The 18,081-nt window shown below is 39.6% G+C and overlaps 1 protein-coding gene across 4 annotated transcripts in view; it reads left to right on the forward strand.

The window, feature by feature from the left end:
• TRPM3 (transient receptor potential cation channel subfamily M member 3) overlaps nucleotides 1–18,081 on the forward strand; it is a 503,278-nt gene that overhangs the window by 346,695 nt on the left and 138,502 nt on the right. For all 4 annotated transcript variants that reach the window (XM_074994073.1, XM_074994074.1, XM_074994075.1 and 1 more), the window contains exon 7: nucleotides 15,126–15,300. In XM_074994073.1, the coding sequence (XP_074850174.1) occupies nucleotides 15,126–15,300 (175 nt within the window). The remainder of the gene's footprint in view (nucleotides 1–15,125; nucleotides 15,301–18,081) is intronic.

An 18,081-nucleotide genomic window follows, 5' to 3' on the forward strand; every position in this document is an offset into this window, starting at 1 on the left:
TTTAAAAGAGAAACTAATTGAAAGAGATCAGTTAAGAGGTGGCTTAATTTTCTTTTCCCCCAATATGGCTTTGTGAACAAATATTTGATTGGTCAAGTTTACTTGACCGTGCAGAAGTAAGAGCACAGTCAGACATTTCTTCCTATCCTAGGACAATATTAAGGGACAGCATGGAAAGAGAGCTTAGTCCATCATCTGAGTCAAAGATATACCCATGGAACAAAGAGTCGAGTGCAGTGAAGCATCTAATTACTTGAAAGAGCGTATTGCAAATCATCCAGCTAAAACATTCCTGAGTGTTAATGAAGCATTTACATTAAATACTGATGTGTTAGATATGATTGGGAGTGCATTACTACCTCAAGTTTCATAATGGCTTTGGAAATCCATCTGCATTAATCTTCCATGTCTACAATTTGCTATTGCTAGTAGACCTAAAACAACAACAAAAAAACTGCATTAAAAATTCCAGGTACTAAGTTTTCTGTCTTCTCAAATCAAATACAAAATTTATGGTTTGTGATAACTATGTCTAATTGTCAAGTATCAGAGGGGTAGCTGCGTTTGTCTGGATCTGTAGCAGCAACGAAGGGTCCTGTGGCACCTTATAGACTAACAGAAAAGTTTAGAGCATGAGCTTTTGTTAGTTAACCGGTCAGCATCTGAAGAAGTGAGTTAACTCACGAAAGCTCATGCTCTAAACTTTTCTGTTAATCTATAAGGTGCCACAGGACCCTTCGTATGTCTAATAGAACGCCCTTGGGGCCTGACTCTTGCTGCACAAGAAAATTTGCTGAATCGCTGGAGGTCAATATTGTCTGTCACATTACCAGCACTCCTACTGCTTACTGGGCTGTGGGAAGACATTTAGGGGTAAATTACAGCTAAATAACAGCACAGAACACTGAAGCCGTGTCTACACGTGCACGCTACTTCGAAGTAGCGGCACTAACTTCGAAATAGCGCCCGTCACGGCTACACGTGTTGGGCGCTATTTCGAAGTTGAAATTGACGTTAGGCGGTGAGACGTCGAAGTCGCTAACCCCATGAGGGGATGGGAATAGCACCCTACTTCAAAGTTGAACGTCGAAGTAGGGCACGTGTAGACGATCCGCGTCCCGCAACATCGAAATAGCAGGGTCTGCCATGGTGGCCATCAGCTGAGGGGTTGAGAGACTCTCTCTCCAGCCCCTGCGGGGCTCTATGGTCACCGTGTGCAGCAGCCCTTAGCCCAGGGCTTCTGGCTGCTGCTGCTGCAGCTGGGGATCCATGCTGCATGCACAGGGTCTGCAACCAGTTGTCGGCTCTGTGGATCTTGTTATTTAGTGCAACTGTGTCTGGGAGGGGCCCTTTAAGGGAGTGGCTTGCTGTTGAGTCCGCCCTGTGACCCTGTCTGCAGCTGTGTCTGGCACCCTTATTTCGATGTGTGCTACTTTGGCGTGTAGACGTTCCCTCGCAGCGCCTATTTCGATGTGGTGCTGCGCAACATCGATGTTGAACGTCGACGTTGCCAGCCCTGGAGGACGTGTAGACGTTATTCATCGAAATAGCCTATTTCGATGTAGGCTTCACGTGTAGACGTAGCTTGAGAGCCACGACTGGTGTCTGTAAACAAACTGTATGGGACCACAGGAAACTTGGCCGCGCTCATGATGAGTGGTCATCCAGCTAACTAAAATCATGCCAGATTACAGATGTTGCCAGACAAGAGAGTTCCGGCTTAGGGAGGTTCAACCTGTACCAGTGTTAACACCATGAACCATAGACTGTTAAGCTCTTTAAGCTCATCCAAGAAGGCTGACACTCTTTAGTGTAGATGATGTTGTTACAGAAGGAAATTCTCTAAGAAATTAAGAGTATACTTCAGTCATGCCCAGTGACATGGGGCAAAAAGGGCAATTGCCCATGGGCCCAGCCTTTCAAAGGGGTCCAGAGCCATTGCTACTTCATTTTCCTGTTCAGTTTAAAGTGTATCTTTGGGTTTGGGGCAGGGTTCACCTTCCCAAGAGATGAAGAAAAGGATGTATATAGAGCGTGAACCCTAATTTGATCATAATAGATAAGAAACATCACTAGACATGCAGTTTTTGTTTGTTAAAATTCTTTGCTGTCAGTAAGACTAGCTGTTAAGTTTTGCTCTGGGGAAAAGCTGATGAAGCATTTTATATCTGCTTATAAAGGAGATTTTAAAAGATCCCAAAAAGCAGAGCTCTGTTTTAAGTTTTTAATTTTTCCAGATATCTGGGAAATAGGATAAAAATAGGGAACCAAAGAAGCCAATTAATACACTAGAAGATATATTTGAAATAGTTGAGTTAAGCTGGTGGAAATAAAATTCATACTAGTTAGTATTCTTCTTCACTGTAGGAGAACCCCTATGTGTGGGTTCTCTTACTATCATCAGGAATGTTTTAGTTAATTCATTTATGTAGCAACTTTCACAAACCTAAATGTGATCTATGGGATTGAATAAAATGCTTGTCTCTGCAGCACCAGGATAGAGCTGTACAATGGAAGAAGTCTGGTTGTAGGTAGGTTTAGCCATTTTCCTCAGGGCAGTCAGGCCAGGAGGGAGGGATAACTCGGTGGTTTGAGCACTGGTCTGCTAAAGCCAGAGTTGTGAGTTCACTCCTTGAAGAGTCCATTTAGGGATCTGGGGCAAATAGATTAAAAGAAAAAAAAAAAAAGGATGGTGCTTGGTCCTGGCAAGAGGGCAGGGGATTGAAGTCAATGACCTCCTGAGGTCCCTTCCAACTCGATGAGGAGTGTATCTCTATATATTTATTTAACACATTTGATGATCTCCCAACTTGCTGTTCACTGTAAAAGATAGGCCAGGTTCCTACCCAGATGTTGTGCAGTGGAGGAGAGGAGGGAGGTATTATTCAGGCCCTCCCTTTATGCAAAGACAGGTATTTGCCATATGTAGAGAGGGAACTAATTTCACTCTCACCAAAATGTAGCAGCCATTACATAAGGTAGTAACTATTGTATTATATCATAGTTACAGATAACATTACATGGTACTTTAGGGCAGGGGAGTGGCCAGCCCCGCTGGGCCCCTGGGCAAGGTCTGGGTGGGAGGGCAGCTTTACACTCCTGGAAGTAACAGGGAGCCACTGGCCCTTTTGAATTGATGGGCCATGGAGCAGTTGCCTCCCTTTGTCCCCTTTCTCCCCACGCCTACCCCCCATTTTAGGGACAGAGGGGATGAAGAATGTCTTAGCCAATTAAAGCCACAGTGGGATTTTATTGCAGTTAAATGCAATTACCCACATTAGAATCTAACCAGGATCTCATGGTCAGCATGTCTGCACTCATGGACTCTCTGGTTGCAAGAGATCAGTATCTCAGATTTACTTCTCATTAGTAAAACCACTACTCCAGTTTAGCACCTTCCAAGCATTTATTAAATACTGACTCCTGGAATATGTCCACAGTGCAGCTAGGAGCAGGCCTCCAAGCTGGGGTAGACAGGCATGTTAGGTCTGCTTCAGCTAAAATGCCAAAAATAGCAGTGTGGACATGGCAGCACTGGGGGCAGCTTTGGCTAGCCACTTGGGTAGAAGTCTGACTGCTCTCTGGATCCATACTCTGGGTGGCTAGCCTGAGCCGCCATCTGTGCCACAGTGCGTCACTGCTGTTTCTAGCTGGCTAGCTTGAAGAGGGCTAACATATCTGTCTGCTGTGGCTGGGAGGTACATTTCCAGCTTCAGGGCAGAGGTGTCCATAGAAACACTCCCTACTGAATCACCAATTCTCATATCCTGCAGCACTTTGATTTTTAACCCCTGAGAAGTCTGTCATGCCCATGTCTTACTCTGCACAGGGACAGCTTTTGATACCTCTTAGTTGCATTTTGTAGGGCCTTACCCTAAGACCAAACTGATTGACTTCACTGGAACATCCTTTGCAATACGAAGCTATTCATTGTTTATGAGATTACCAGAGTCTATGAATTTGTAATTGCTAATTTAATCTGTAATTAAGTTACTGGGGCAAATGACAGAACACTGTGACATCCACCTGTAGATGTATCAAAGTGCTGCGACCAACAGGCTTTCTAATTTTTAAAAAATGTTTATAAATATTAATCCTTCAACTTTTCTTTCTTTTCCTATTTTTGCTGATTGCTGTGAATATTGCAAACTCCTAGCAAATGGCCCCAAAAGCCAGCTAATGGTACACCCAGGTCTGCATGTTCTGGGATGAGGGAGGCAAAATTGCAGGGTTGGGGGTTTTGGTGGCTTTGATTTTGTTCCCTCTGAGATGCTTTCTCTTTTTTTATTTACCTTTGTGGCATAGTGGTGGTTCAGGAGGCCTATTTTTCTTTTTTAAAAAGAACAATTCAGTACCCTTTTCAGAAAAATTATGGTGCCAAACAGTACCCAAAATTATCCCTACAGGAACTTCATGAATGCTTCTTGAGAACATGCAGCTCTTCCGGTAGTGCTGATACTTTAAATCACAGCAAATTATCTCAGTTTACCTTTTGGTCTTAGCACTCATATAGTGTGTTTCATCTATGATATCAAAGTACATTGAAAAGAGTGCTGGAAATCATCATCCCCATTTTTACAGAGGGTGAAAGTGAAACATGGTACATTTAAATGACTTGTTCAAGTTGACGTGATAAGTCATTGTCAGAATGAATGGAATCCATACCTCTTGTGGTATAGCCACTGTGCCATGCTGTCTCCTTTTCACACTTTGCTGGTTTCAGATATTCTTGCTCCTGCAACAAAGGTGCAAGAATCTCTTCGTGCTAGAGATAGCAATAAAATACAAACCACTTCTGAGCTTTTCCCCAGATTAAGGATGTTCTGATCCAAGCTGTTATTTTGTTGCCGGATAAGATGGGGTCAGATGCAACATTCATCCCCAGTTCAGAGTTTGAAGGTGTTCTGCTCCAAAGTTTTGATCTGTTCCTGTTACTTCTTAGTGTCAACGAACTAAGTAACCTGGAGTGTTTTAGTGTGTTAAACAAGGGCATCAATCTTTTTCTTAAGAACTCATTCTGTATGTAGCAGGATAGTTTATTCCTCAACAGGTAAACTGAAGGAATTAAACAGCAAAGTTGGGGTGGTTCTTGTTGGGTGGAGAAGAGAGTTCCAACAGTGTACCGTGTCTACAGTATCTATTCATGTGACCCGTGGACTTCCCTTTGTCATCCTATGCCTGAGAATATATGAAGGGGGCTGGGAAGGCAAAGGGACGTTCAATTGTCATTACTGGCATCTTTTTTGATCATTGCACCATCATCAAATGCATTGGAATGCTCATTTTGCCATATTTTCCTTTCACATTCTGTGCAGCACATGATGCTTTTCCATGTGTGCAGTTAGATGTATGGACAGATTTATTTCTAACAACAAAACTTAGAACCATCTGCAGTTGTCTGGTTTCAGGTTTCATTACAGCCTGGAAGATCAGGCAGTGATCACTAGAAGATTTACTATGGTTTGTGAATCTGGCGATGGGACCAGATGACACAGGAAAGGAGGTTAGAAAAAATAGACTTTGGAAAAGTGTATTCATTCAGTGTATAATACCACATGAAGATCATAGCATATCCGATTCAAAAGAAAGCAGGCCTTGTTTACCATGACTACCGAGAGAACCTTTCATTAGAATGTGCATTCAACTTTGAGCAGAAACCTCCTGATTTATAGTTTTGCCGGAAGAGTGTTCGAAATGTGCAGTTTTGCATGATTTTGATCTACAACTGGGTGGAACTAAGTGATTTCAATTCTGTTGCTTTGACATTTCAGGTATCCTTAAACTCAAAGGGTATAGTAAGTAATGAGGGACTAAACAATTAGGAAATTATTAAAATGGCCCAGAAAAGGATGTAAAGGGTTCAGAAATCTGTTCCTCCTTTAGATTAGTTTTTACCTATGTAGGATCTTGCATGTACCTATTACTGTAGTATCTGACCACATCTTGAATTTAAGGATCTGGGGCAAATAAATCAAAAAAAAAAAAAAAAAAGATGGTGCTTGGTCCTGCCAAGAGAGCAGGGAACTGGACTCAATGACCTGCTGAGCTCCCTTTCAGTTCTGTGAGATGTGTGTCTCCTTATTAAAAAAAAAATTGAATGGAATGATCATACTAATCTCTTTATCAAAACTTTCCAGTAGCTAGGATGAGTAAGTAAACTGTGCAGATGAGTTTAAATTTTGCTCTGAAGTGGGAGTGAACATTCTTATACTAAAATGCATAGCCTTTGTCCAGCTCCTGTGAAGGGTCTGTCTCTCGAGCTCACAGATCTTTCCCTGCTGGTCAGGAATTTATTTGTTCTAGTCATGATAGCTGGTGGAGAAGCCGACTCTCAGGCTACAAGAACCTATCCCACAGAAGGCCTTAAAGAGCGAAGGACACTTTAAAACTGGGCTCCGTATGCACTGGATAATCAGTAGAGGAAGTAGAACACTGGGCTGGAGTGCTCACAGTGACCTTCTGAAGCCAAGATTGACCATTGTGTTCTATATGTGGTTTTTCAGGATGTGAGACTTCATTCCTTTGCATAATAAGTCATTGCTGAGGTCAGATCAGTGTCTCATAGGAGGGGAAATGATCCCACTACTAATCATAGATGAAAGTGGATTTTCTTTACCCTAGGTTTTTGGACTTTCACTAGCTGGGAAGTTTCTTAAAGGAACATAAGGTTATAAACCAGTTGGACAATCTCAGGCAAATGCTCTCAATATGGAAGATGTTATGGGGAGACATGTACAACAACTTGCTTGCTTCTTCCCACCAGTATTACCATTGACTTTCCTGGGTTCTGCTCTGTGCAGTTGTTATGCATCTAGGTACTAATTTGAATTCAGCTTTAAGAAAACTTGGGAAATGATGTTTAATGTTGATATAAGGGTGAATATTATCTGTATTCTACTGGTACTGCAACCCATGTTGTCTCATATAGCTTCATATAGATGAAATACTTGAACCTGGATGGTTTCTAGAGGGCTCTAAATATGGAGAAATGGTTTCTTATAGCAACTGTTTAGATTTAAACAAGGACCTAAGCCATTGCAGGACTTTCTCCTTTATTACTGCAGCCTCTTAGATGTGGAACAGGAATATCTGGTGTTAAGTAGTATCATCAGCAAGACGAGCGTGGGTGCGTTTGCTTTTCCTGATTTTTGTCTTTAAATTGGTTGCTCTGTTTAAGGATGATGTGAGAATATTTCTTTGCCGTATTCTCTCTCCATTGAATACCATTGAGAGAAAGAGGAAAAGGAGTTCATAATATGTAGCTGCAGGACATATATCAGAAGTTCAGAAAGTAAAAATTCCTGCCTTAGGCTTTGATTCATGTTAGCTGTGGACTTTAGTTTCATATGATATAAATGCTGCTGCAAGGCACACAAGCACACATTTACCTGTTTATTGTTCCTGTTAAAGTACCTCTCACTGTTGTATATGAACACTTCACAAAATGAAATAGCACAAATGCCCAGAACAAAAGAAGTGGTTTGGAAGCCACAAAACACATTCATGTAATTGAAGCATGCCTCTGAACAATCCTGATGTGTTCTTCCTTTAGTAAGAGAACATTTCACTACTAGATAGAGTAGTGGAGTGACCCATAATATTTTCTGTAAAAGTAACACAGTAAGATAGGGAATTCTGGAATAATTGAGTCCATTTATACAATGAGGTGCTCTGTTTAAATTTCATGTAAGAGGGAAATGTTTCATTTAAACTAACCTTTGATTTTAAGAGAGCTGTACGAGTATTTCAAAGGTTATTAAGGGACATGTTCATTTAGGCACCTCTATTCAGCCTTTCCTTGTGTGTGCACAAAAAGGTGGACATACATTCTTATGCCTGCTATGCACTTAGCACTTAAATTTACCCTCTAATAGTCTAACGCTTGGGACCTTATAAGTAAGAGGTAGCATTTCTACTCCTAAAAAATCATTAGGACCAATGGATCCCAGGTTTCAGATTTTGTTTTTTAAAGAGCACGTGCAAGCATAGGTGCTGGACCTGCACACTCTCATCCAGTAACATCCATAATCTGGCATGATTTTATTTAGCCAGATGACCTCTCATCATGGGTTTGGCCAAGTTTCCTGTGGTTCCATAAAGTTTGTTTACAGCCACCAGTCCTGGCTTTCAGTGTTCCGTGCTGTTCCGTAGCTGTAATTTACCCCATGTGTGTCTTCTAAGAGTCCAGGAAGCAGGGGTTGTGTTGGCAATGTTCCTAGGTAATACTGACCTCCCATCGTCCGGCAAGTTCTCTCCTCCGGCACTGGTCAGGTCCTGAGGGTGCCAGACTAGTAAGGTTCAACCTGTACCATCTTTTTGTGTTTTGTCAAATCTGCAGTGAATATGTTCTTAAAATAAATGTGTGCTGGCTGATCATCTGAGCCTGCTATCACGTGAAATATGTGTCAGAATGTGGGTAAAACAGGGAAGCAGACATACACTTCTCCCCCAAGGAGTTCAGTCACAAATTTAGTTAATGCATTTTTTAAATCATTGGCATCAGCATGGAAGCATGTCCTCTAAAACTGTGGCCAAAGCATGAAGGGACATATTAATGTTTAGCGTATCTGGCACATAAAAACCTTGCAATATCAGCTACAAAAGTGACCTAATTACCTAGTCTCATTTCAGATGATGTAGGAAACAAGTAGCATTGTATCCTACAAATATAAACAAGCTTTTTTGTATGAGCAATTGGCTGAAAGTAAGACTGAGTGGGTGTACGAGGCTCTGCAGTTTTACATTGTTTTATTTTTTAAATGCAGTTGTTTTTATTGTACATTTGCAAGTTCATCTTTCATGATACAGATTGTGCTACAGTACTTTTATTAGGTAAATTGAAAAATACTATTTTACTAGCACAAATATTAATAATGAAAAGTATATATAAAATGATCACAGTATACTTAGTATTCTGTATTGTAATTGAAATCAATATATTTGAAAATGCCTAAAACATCCAAAAATATTTAAATTACTTTCTATTTTTGTTTAACTGCATGGTTAATCATGTGATTAATTTTAATAGCATAATTAGGCTTGAGAGGCATCAGGTTTTTATCTGGAATGCCTGGTTAAAAAGGGACTCTTGTTGACCAGGATACTAAAAGTCCAGTTAGTATGTGCCACTGGCTCCTGGGTGTGTACCCTTCAGCCACTTCGCAGAACGCTGGTTCCACAGCTCCCATTGGCTGATAACCACAGCCAAAGGGAACTGTGGAAGCAGAGCCTGTAGGTGGGAGCAGCACCCAGCGATTCCTGGCCACCCCTGTTCCTAGGATCCAGTGTGACATGCCAGCTGCTTCCAGGAGTCACCCGGGGTAGGCACTGCTAGGAGCCCTGCACCACTCACTACCCCTTACCCCCTGAGCCCTCTCCTACACACAAACCCCCTCTCAGAGCCCATGTTCCCTGCCACTCTCCAAACCACTTGGACCCAGAGCCCCCTTCTGCACCCAACCCCCTCATCCCCAGCCCCACCCCAAAGCCTGCACCTCCTGTCACCTCCCAGCCCAGTGAAAATAAGTGTGTGAGGAAGGGTGTGGAAAAGTGTGCAACCAACAGTGCGGGATAGAGTGAGCAGGTGCAGAGCCTTGAGTAAGGGGCAGGGACAGGGGAGTTTGGTTTTCTGCAGTTAGAAGGTTGGCAACCCTAGTCTGCAACCCTGACCTTCTTGGCTAATAGTCATTGATAGACTTCTCCTCCTTGAACTTATGTAATTCTTTTTTGAATCCACGTATAGTTTTGGCCTTCATAATATTCTCTGGCAATTAGTTCGACTGTACTTTGTGTGAAGAAGTACTTAATTGTGTTTATCCTCAATCTGCTGCCTTTTAATTTCATTGGTTGATCCCTGGTTCTTGTTACGGAAAGGGGCAAATAGTACTTTTTATTCACTTTCTCTGCACCAGTCATGATTTTATAGCTATCTACCATATCTCCCCTCAAGCATTTCTTTGAGTCTTTTTAAACCTCTCCTCATATAGAAGCTGTGCCATTACCATAAATATTTTTGTTGCCCTTCTCTGTACTTTTCCAGATTCTAATTGATCTTTTTTGAGCTAGGGCAACTGGAACTGTATGCAATATTCAAGTTGTGAGATCTTATATAGCATCTTTATGATATTTTCTATCTCATCATCAATCCCTTTCCTGATGATTTCTCACACTCTATTATTTTTTTTACATATTAGCCCTGCCAGTAATCCCCACTGTGATGAATTCAAAGATTGTTCAAAATATTGGCTATTTAGGCTGTGCAGATATTGTTAGGTAAGAAAAGTAATTGGGGCTTCCCTTTTTATGAAGGGAAAAATTCAGAATTCACAAGAAGAGAAGAATTTGTGGAAATAAAAGCTTGTGGCAAGATGGTGAAAAAATTGTGAAATTTTGAATCAGCAAAAAATTTCAACCAGCTCAAAGTATTCACTCTGAAGCATCAAAATGAATTTACAAAAAAAAAAAAATGCTGAGAATTTCAAATGAATGTAGCATCTCCAGTGGAAGCCAAGGGAGGATAGGATGTTAATGACATAGGTAGTAAGTGGAGGGAAAATACCAGCTTTACTGCAACTACGGTAATTCATGAACAAAAATAATATTGATCTTTGGGAGTAAAAGTGTGTCTTTAAGTAGTGATCTCTAGTACTTCCTGTAAAACTTCTGTGCCAGTGTGGCAGGATCAAATAATCGAATGCCCACTCTCAAAGGGCTTGTTCATTGTTTGAGGATTGATTTAAATAGCTCAATGTTCAACGTGTTTTCAGTGAACCTGCTGACATAATGTTGAATACAAACCAATCTCTGCAATGTCATATTAACAGTCTGTTAGTTAACACAACTTGCCAAGGTCATGTTCTTATATTTCCCTATTTCCCTAGACTAGCAGGGTCTTGGAATCTTGACCTTGAAGTTCCTTGTTAATAAGGAAAGAATGAAAGTAGTTTTAAAGCTAGTTAGCAATCACTGGTATACAAGGTGACTATGAAAAGATGCATTGATCTCCTTAGGAAATTATTCTGGGGAAAAAAACCCACCTCCCTCCTATATTATGAAATTTTTCACGGTAAACTCTGTATTCATCACCAGTTCACAAATAGAGGCTCATATGAATCCAAGGTTTCCTTGGATTATATAAACTAATGAAGTCATTCTGTGGTTTATCTAACTGTACTTGAAAGAAAAATAATAAGTCCTGTGGCACCTTATAGACTAACAGATATTTTGGAGCATAAGGTTATGTGGGCAAAGACCCGCTTCAGTTAGTCTATAAGGTGCCACATGACTTCTTGTTGTTCTCAAACCTACAGACTAACACAGCTACCTCTCTGGTACTTGTGCTTGAAAGGAAGAATATCCTTCAGAGGGGCAGCTATTTTTATGTTACTTAACAAGTGAAGACAAATACAGTATCACAAATAACTAAGTGATGCAGGGAGCATCATGGGGAAGAATGAAAATTCACTTCTTTCCACTGATAATACAGTTTTGTCTACTGAATTTCTTAGACTGTAAAATGTTCAGGGCAGGAATTGACTTTCTATATTTGCAGACAGTCCCTACCACCTGGGCTGGCTGATATGCTAATGCAAATAATAATAAGTGATTTACGAGAATCCCAGAGAGCTAGGTTTCAGAGGAAAAAGGGTTAAGAATTGTAACTCAGTTCAGTACTCTCTATTGGGTCTGAAGAAATGTCATTCAGGATTTTTGAGACTAAATTGGTTTTAAAATATTATATTTAATTCTGAGATTCTCCCCCAAAAGAATCACATTAATCTTTTCCTAGATTCATGATGTTGCACAAAGGAAAATTAGGTTTTAATCTCTATCGTGCATATTTGGTGTAAAACAGAATTAAGTTTAACAGGAAAGTCCAAAATGTATGAGTGTCTCATCTCTTTAAATGCCAAAGGAAGGGAAACAATAAAAGAGCCAGATTATTTTAATTAGGGAAGTGATTTAATTGTATTCATGCTGTGGAAGTGTTTTCCAATCGGAGGAAAATAAATAATGTCATCTGACTAATCACAGTGAATCCCAGCTTGAACACTTGAAGAAAACTTATAAATCAGTCAGTAGAGATGTAAGGAAATGCATATTTGGTGAATACTTTTGAATAACAAACTCTTGAGCCAAAAAGAAATCAGGTTCTTCATTTATTTGTTGAAAATTATTTGCTCAGCTGTAATAATCATTCAAATGGTAAAATTAGCAGATTAGAGTGATATCCAGAAGATCTAGGCAAAACTGATCCATCCTTCCAGCAGGGTGAAGGAAAATGAACAAATCTGAAGGTTTTATTGTCTGACAAAATTATCTGCTGTTGCTCCAAACCAAATTATGAACTTTGCTTTCTTTCATATTTGAAAAACCTAAGTTTTCATCCAGTAGTTCCAGCTACATAGTGACAGTGGCAGTGTTCCAAATATACATTGTAACTGGACACAGTAAAATAAAAAAAAATTTCATTCCAAAGATGGCATGTGTTTGAGTATTGATACACAGCCACTTAAAAAAAATCTCCTCATGCACATTATATACTCCTTAAGATTGCATCATATTGACCCAAGACAGTGAAAGAGATCAACTAAAGAGATCAACTTCATGCATTCTGTTGAGAATGTTTTCATTTGTATGGAGCTGTCCTTAGTCACAAAGAAATGTGGTCTTTCACAGGGTACATAATTACCATAAATGTTGTTCCTTTGCAGACTATATAGCTGTAGTAACTCTGAATTCTCTGTGACTATCTACCCATTAAGGTACTGCAACATTAACAGTGTTTAGATGTCTACTATACCTTTTTTCCATTGCTATACTAATCAGAAGACTAGAAAATGAGTCTGAAATGGTAGTATTAATGACCTTCCTTCTGATTTGGTGAGAGAATTTTCACAGCAAGGTTCGCGAATAGCGCCCACGAAGATGTCCCATGATTAAGTGGGGATGCTGTTCAGTTAGAAATACAAAGTGCAGTGTGTCCTCTTATTGGTGGTTTTTTGTTGGCAGTTACTGTAATACACAAACAATTTTCTTAAATTAGAAATCACTTGTAAATAATATACTGCTTGTTGTCAGGTAGCAAAGCATTACAAATGATTAAAAGCCAGCCAGTCTCCAAGTCTCAGGTGTGTAATATTAAATGTATCAGGGTTCCACCGGTTCTTCAACAAGAAAAAATTCTTATTTTAGCAGATTTTTTTTTAAATATTTTTTATTCTTAAACTTACTTTTAATTAATTTAATATTAATCATGATTAAAAACAATTGTATTTTTCCAGTCATATGAAAGGCTGTCAGAAATATGTTTATTCTTGGCTTAAATCCTTTGAAATTAATGGACCTTCACAAGGCATAATTTGGTGCTTTATACTTGTCTTTTTAATTCAAGGTCCTTAATCATCCTCTGTCATTCAGATCCTTTCTGTAGACTTACTTCAATAGTAATACTTACAAGAAATTAACCAACTAATAAGGATGGGGTAGCGAAGCATTAGGGGATGATATGCATTCACAAAGCAAATATGGAACTATTTAAATATGTGTTGATCATATTGTTAATCATTTTGCTTGTAGATTATACCTTTTCTTCCACAATTCATCTTTTAGCCTGTCTGTCATTTTAGATTCTGTTTCAAGAGTTTTCCTGTATTGCCTGAGCAGGATCTACCATGTTTTTATACTACTGTAATGTAAATAAAACAGTAGTAATAATTTAAAGTAAGAGTCTATTTATAACTGTATTATATCTGCTTAAATGTTTATAAAGCATGATAAACGAGACATCTTCTTTAAATTATAGTAGTAATAATAAGGCACATGGATTGACACGGATTATTGCTTTTGTTAAGTACAGTGGAAGCTGTCCTCAGTGATGGTAGGATAATATTTTTTAAAGAGAAAGTTAAATATTTTTTCTGACTATTCATGCATTTGAAGTGGCCAGGTTTTCTGGTCCAGCTACATCTCCCGGGATGTATCATAATCTCTTCTATTAGAGGTGGTAGGTGGTGCACCGTGGGAGTCTCTGGCCATTGTACCTCATGGAAATAGAGTTCCCAGGTGTCCCATTTTCAACTGGAATGCCTGTTAAAAGTCCAAACAGTGGCACAGTGGGGGCCCAGGGCTATGGCAGGTTCCCTATCTACCCTGGATTTGTGCAGCTCCCAGAAGCAACTGCCAAGTTCCTGCTGCACCTTGGCACAGGGAGGCTCAGTCCATGTGCTGCCTTTGTGCCCTCAGGCACCATCTCTGCTGCTCCTATTGGTTGGCAACCATGACCAATGGGAGCTGCAGGGGGCAGCACCTGCAGGCATGAGGTCAGCACATGGATGGAGTCTGTGCTGAAGAGTAGTGGCCACAGAGACCTGGTAGCTGCTTCAGGAGCTGTGGTAAGTGCCAAAGTGACCTTGAACCCTTTGCCCAATAACAACCCCAACCCCTGCTGGGATTCTTCTGCTGTAATGCACGTCATGAGATAATTGAACTAAAACATGCTGATGCGCTTTGGAAATATTTCCCTAAAAATGTAAGTTTGCCACAGAAAGTGAACAGTTTTGCACGATGGAAACTTCCATGATTTTTGATCACAAACAGCTTTAATGGGAAAATTTCAACCCTTTATTGTAGACCCTCATTTCAGATATCACCAGCTTCCAGTGGTTAAGGAAGCACAAGGAGCACAAATTGCACAAATGGAGAATTTTTTTTGACAATATAATGAACAAAACTGTTTTTTCACTAAGGGCTTGAGTCCAATCTAACCACATCAGTCTCCTGACTGGATGTAAGTGTTGTGTCTTTTGCAGAGGAATTGAATTACAGGTGTTGAGAATGAGGTTGTATTACTTCTGTGCTATGGCACATGTTCTACATCAGATCAGACTAGATTATAACAATGGTCCCTTCTAGCAGTACAATCTATTAATCTGTGCATGTCTTAATACCCTTTCCTGTAGGAGGCCAATATGTAGTTAGTATGCAGTAATATGTTTGTTTTTTTCTTTTCATTGTTGTTGTTTTTTTATTTGGTTTGCTGACTTTGCGGTTTGGTTTTTTGTGTGTGTGTGTGTTTGGGTTTTTTTTTCTTTTCTTTTTTTCCCCTTTTCTTTCTTTCACTCCAGGAATTGGACAAGGGGTTCCAGTGGTGGCACTTATTGTGGAAGGCGGGCCCAATGTTATCTCTATTGTCCTGGAGTACCTACGAGACACTCCACCTGTTCCTGTGGTGGTATGTGACGGCAGCGGCCGAGCGTCTGACATCCTTGCATTTGGTCACAAATATTCAGAAGAAGGAGGGTGAGTCATTTGCCTGGAAACACTCATGAAACAAAATAATTCTTAATGTGTATGGCTATTTTTGGTGGACATATGGAGGTTGGGAAACTGTTAGCAACATAACATATTACCAAATCCTTCCTGAAGGTACAGTTTCTAGCACTGATTTTGGTAGTGTTTAAAGATATATTAAGATATTCAGTGCAAAAATTGTCTCCTAGATGGTTGAAAGCTAATAGAAGACTGTAGAAACCCTGAAGAATTTTATTGGCAGGTCTACCTCTGAGACAAATCCTAGCCATATCGCATGAGCAGCTGCACGTAGACATACGCATTGTAATGAAAGTCCAGCATAAGCAATATCTTACCATTTGCAGATGAAGATGTCAAATGAGGGACCAGCTCAGTGAGCATCAGGAGGTATGCTCAAGGCAATCAGAGTTGTCTTATGCATACTGTGAATGGTGGTATTTTGCCTGTTATCTCTAGTTTTCAGCACAGCCTTGCCCTTTGTATAATCACAGTCCCTAACAGTTCATATTGGCCAAGTATATCTGCTTCTTCTTGTATTCTGTACAGGAATTCCACCAGTCTGCCTGGAGTCATGCTTTGCTGCTTTTCCAGTGGTTTTAGCATGTCTTTCTCCTTTTCTTCCATTAACTTCAGACAAGTATTTAGCTCATAGTGCAGCTATTGTAAACATAGTTTTGCCTGAATTGGGGTCTGTGTGTGCTTTTATGAATTCCAAGTGTGTCTAATCATTAAGGGCATAAGTTTCAATATAATGTGTTCTTTTTCTCTGACAGTGATGAGTATATATTAAATCATACTGGGAAAATTAAGTCTGAGGACTTAATGACTAGCAATAAAACACCCTCTCATTCTAAAATGATAATTCATGGTTTTCCTCTACAGTTACTTCATACTGCTTTGAGATCCAGGGTTCTTATTATGGCCAGTGTGCATGTAAAAGTGTAAAATGCACATCAGTAATTGATTTATAAAAGGAGAGCACATGCATAAATAATAGACTTTAAACACAAATGTTAAAATATGTTTAATAATAGGTATAAGTATCACAAATTCACACTTAATTTGATGTACCCATGCCCTGGTACCAAGAAGTGCACCCTCTGCACCAGTTTCCAGGTGGTGGAAAATAAGGTTGATTTGCCTTGTGTCAGAACAAGCAGGTCATTTTTGGTCTGAGATTCTCAAGCCTGATCTTCTCAAATATACCCATTCCTCTCCTGCCTGTGAATCACAGTTCATTGTGCGATTTGACCAATTTCCTAGTTAACAACTGCACTGTTAGCATATGTAATAAAATACTTGATGCTGTCTCAAACATACTAGTTACTCCAGACAAGCATCTGCTTCCACCTCTAAAATGAGGCTGGGACATACTAATTTTTTTAGGAATAATAAGTACACAATACCAATATTGTGCTCATGAAAACTTTCCCTGTAAGTAAATTATACTTTAAGGCTGTGTTTAGACTGGCCCCCAGCTTCGAAGATAATATTATCAAGCACTTCATTAAGCTAAATCTCCCCCGCGGCAACTTCAAAGTGTCAAACTTCAAAGTGCCAGCTTGCGTGTAGCCGCAGGTCAGCCTCAGCTACTTTGAAGTGCCCATGTTTATTTAGAAGATCCAAATTATATCCTGAACCCAAATCTCCTTTCTTTTTTGTCTTGTTCTTTTACCCAGCCAGAATGTAGAATCCAAGAAAAACTCAAACTCTAGCTGCTTTCTGCAAGCTATGTACTTCTACAAGTTATGAGCTTCTAAATACCTTCTCCTTATTATACATTGGTCTGAATCACTCAAATGCTAAACATCACCCATAATTGCAAGTTTGTAGACTCACACATTAACTACAGATATTATCAAGTTTTTTTTTTGTTTGTTTCAGTGTCCTAAATGCCTAATCGCTGTTGGCTGTACTGGTTTTATACTCATCCAATAAATGTGTGTCCTAGGTGATGCTGTGAGGTGCACTCACATTTCTTTGAGAATATGATGAGTAACATTACTTTTGAGCTATTTCCTTAAGTGCGGATCAAGGTGTGAAAGTAATAGGCAAAGCATAATGCTTGTTACTTAAATTTCAATCAATGTAACTCAGTTATTTTCTTTCTGAGTGATCACAGAGAAGAGAACTGGACAAATATTCATTTGCTCACCTGTTTTTTGTTTTTTTGTTTACATATATATTAGAACATTTTCCTAATTATTTCAATACACGAATACCATAGAAGGGAGGTGCAGTATCTCCCTGCAAATGGAAGCATTTTATAGAGAAGGTAATTATCCTGGAAATAACCACTGATGAGATCTTCCTACTGTAGCTTTGGAATGAATATTTGCTAACTAACAATTCAATATAAAAGAAGAGCATTTTGCACAATAAATGGATTCTCAGCATCTTGCATATTTTAACATATGTAAAACTTTGGCTGCTGTGAGAGGAGGTGGTTTGGCTGCACAGAAAGGTCCCAGACCTGCATCTTGATGAAAGCTCAGCCCAAAGCTCTCGCTCGCTCATAGAACCAGGCTCCATTTTTATTTTCCCTGATTACAGTGAGATGTCCTAAGAAGAAATAAATCAAAGGGAATCCTTAAACACAGCTTTACTGTAACTCCTGAAGGTGGGTCAGTTTTGTGGCCCAATTATGTTTTTCCTTGTAATAAAAATAACTGCTGCTTAAAAAGGTGTGGTGATAAGGTGTGCAGTGCTTCTAATTAGGCTGAGTTTAAGAGCACTATGCATATTGAACCCACATTTTTAATATAACTG

Source organism: Carettochelys insculpta, chromosome 5 (assembly GCF_033958435.1).
Source record: "Carettochelys insculpta isolate YL-2023 chromosome 5, ASM3395843v1, whole genome shotgun sequence".
Taxonomy (NCBI): domain Eukaryota; kingdom Metazoa; phylum Chordata; order Testudines; family Carettochelyidae; genus Carettochelys; species Carettochelys insculpta.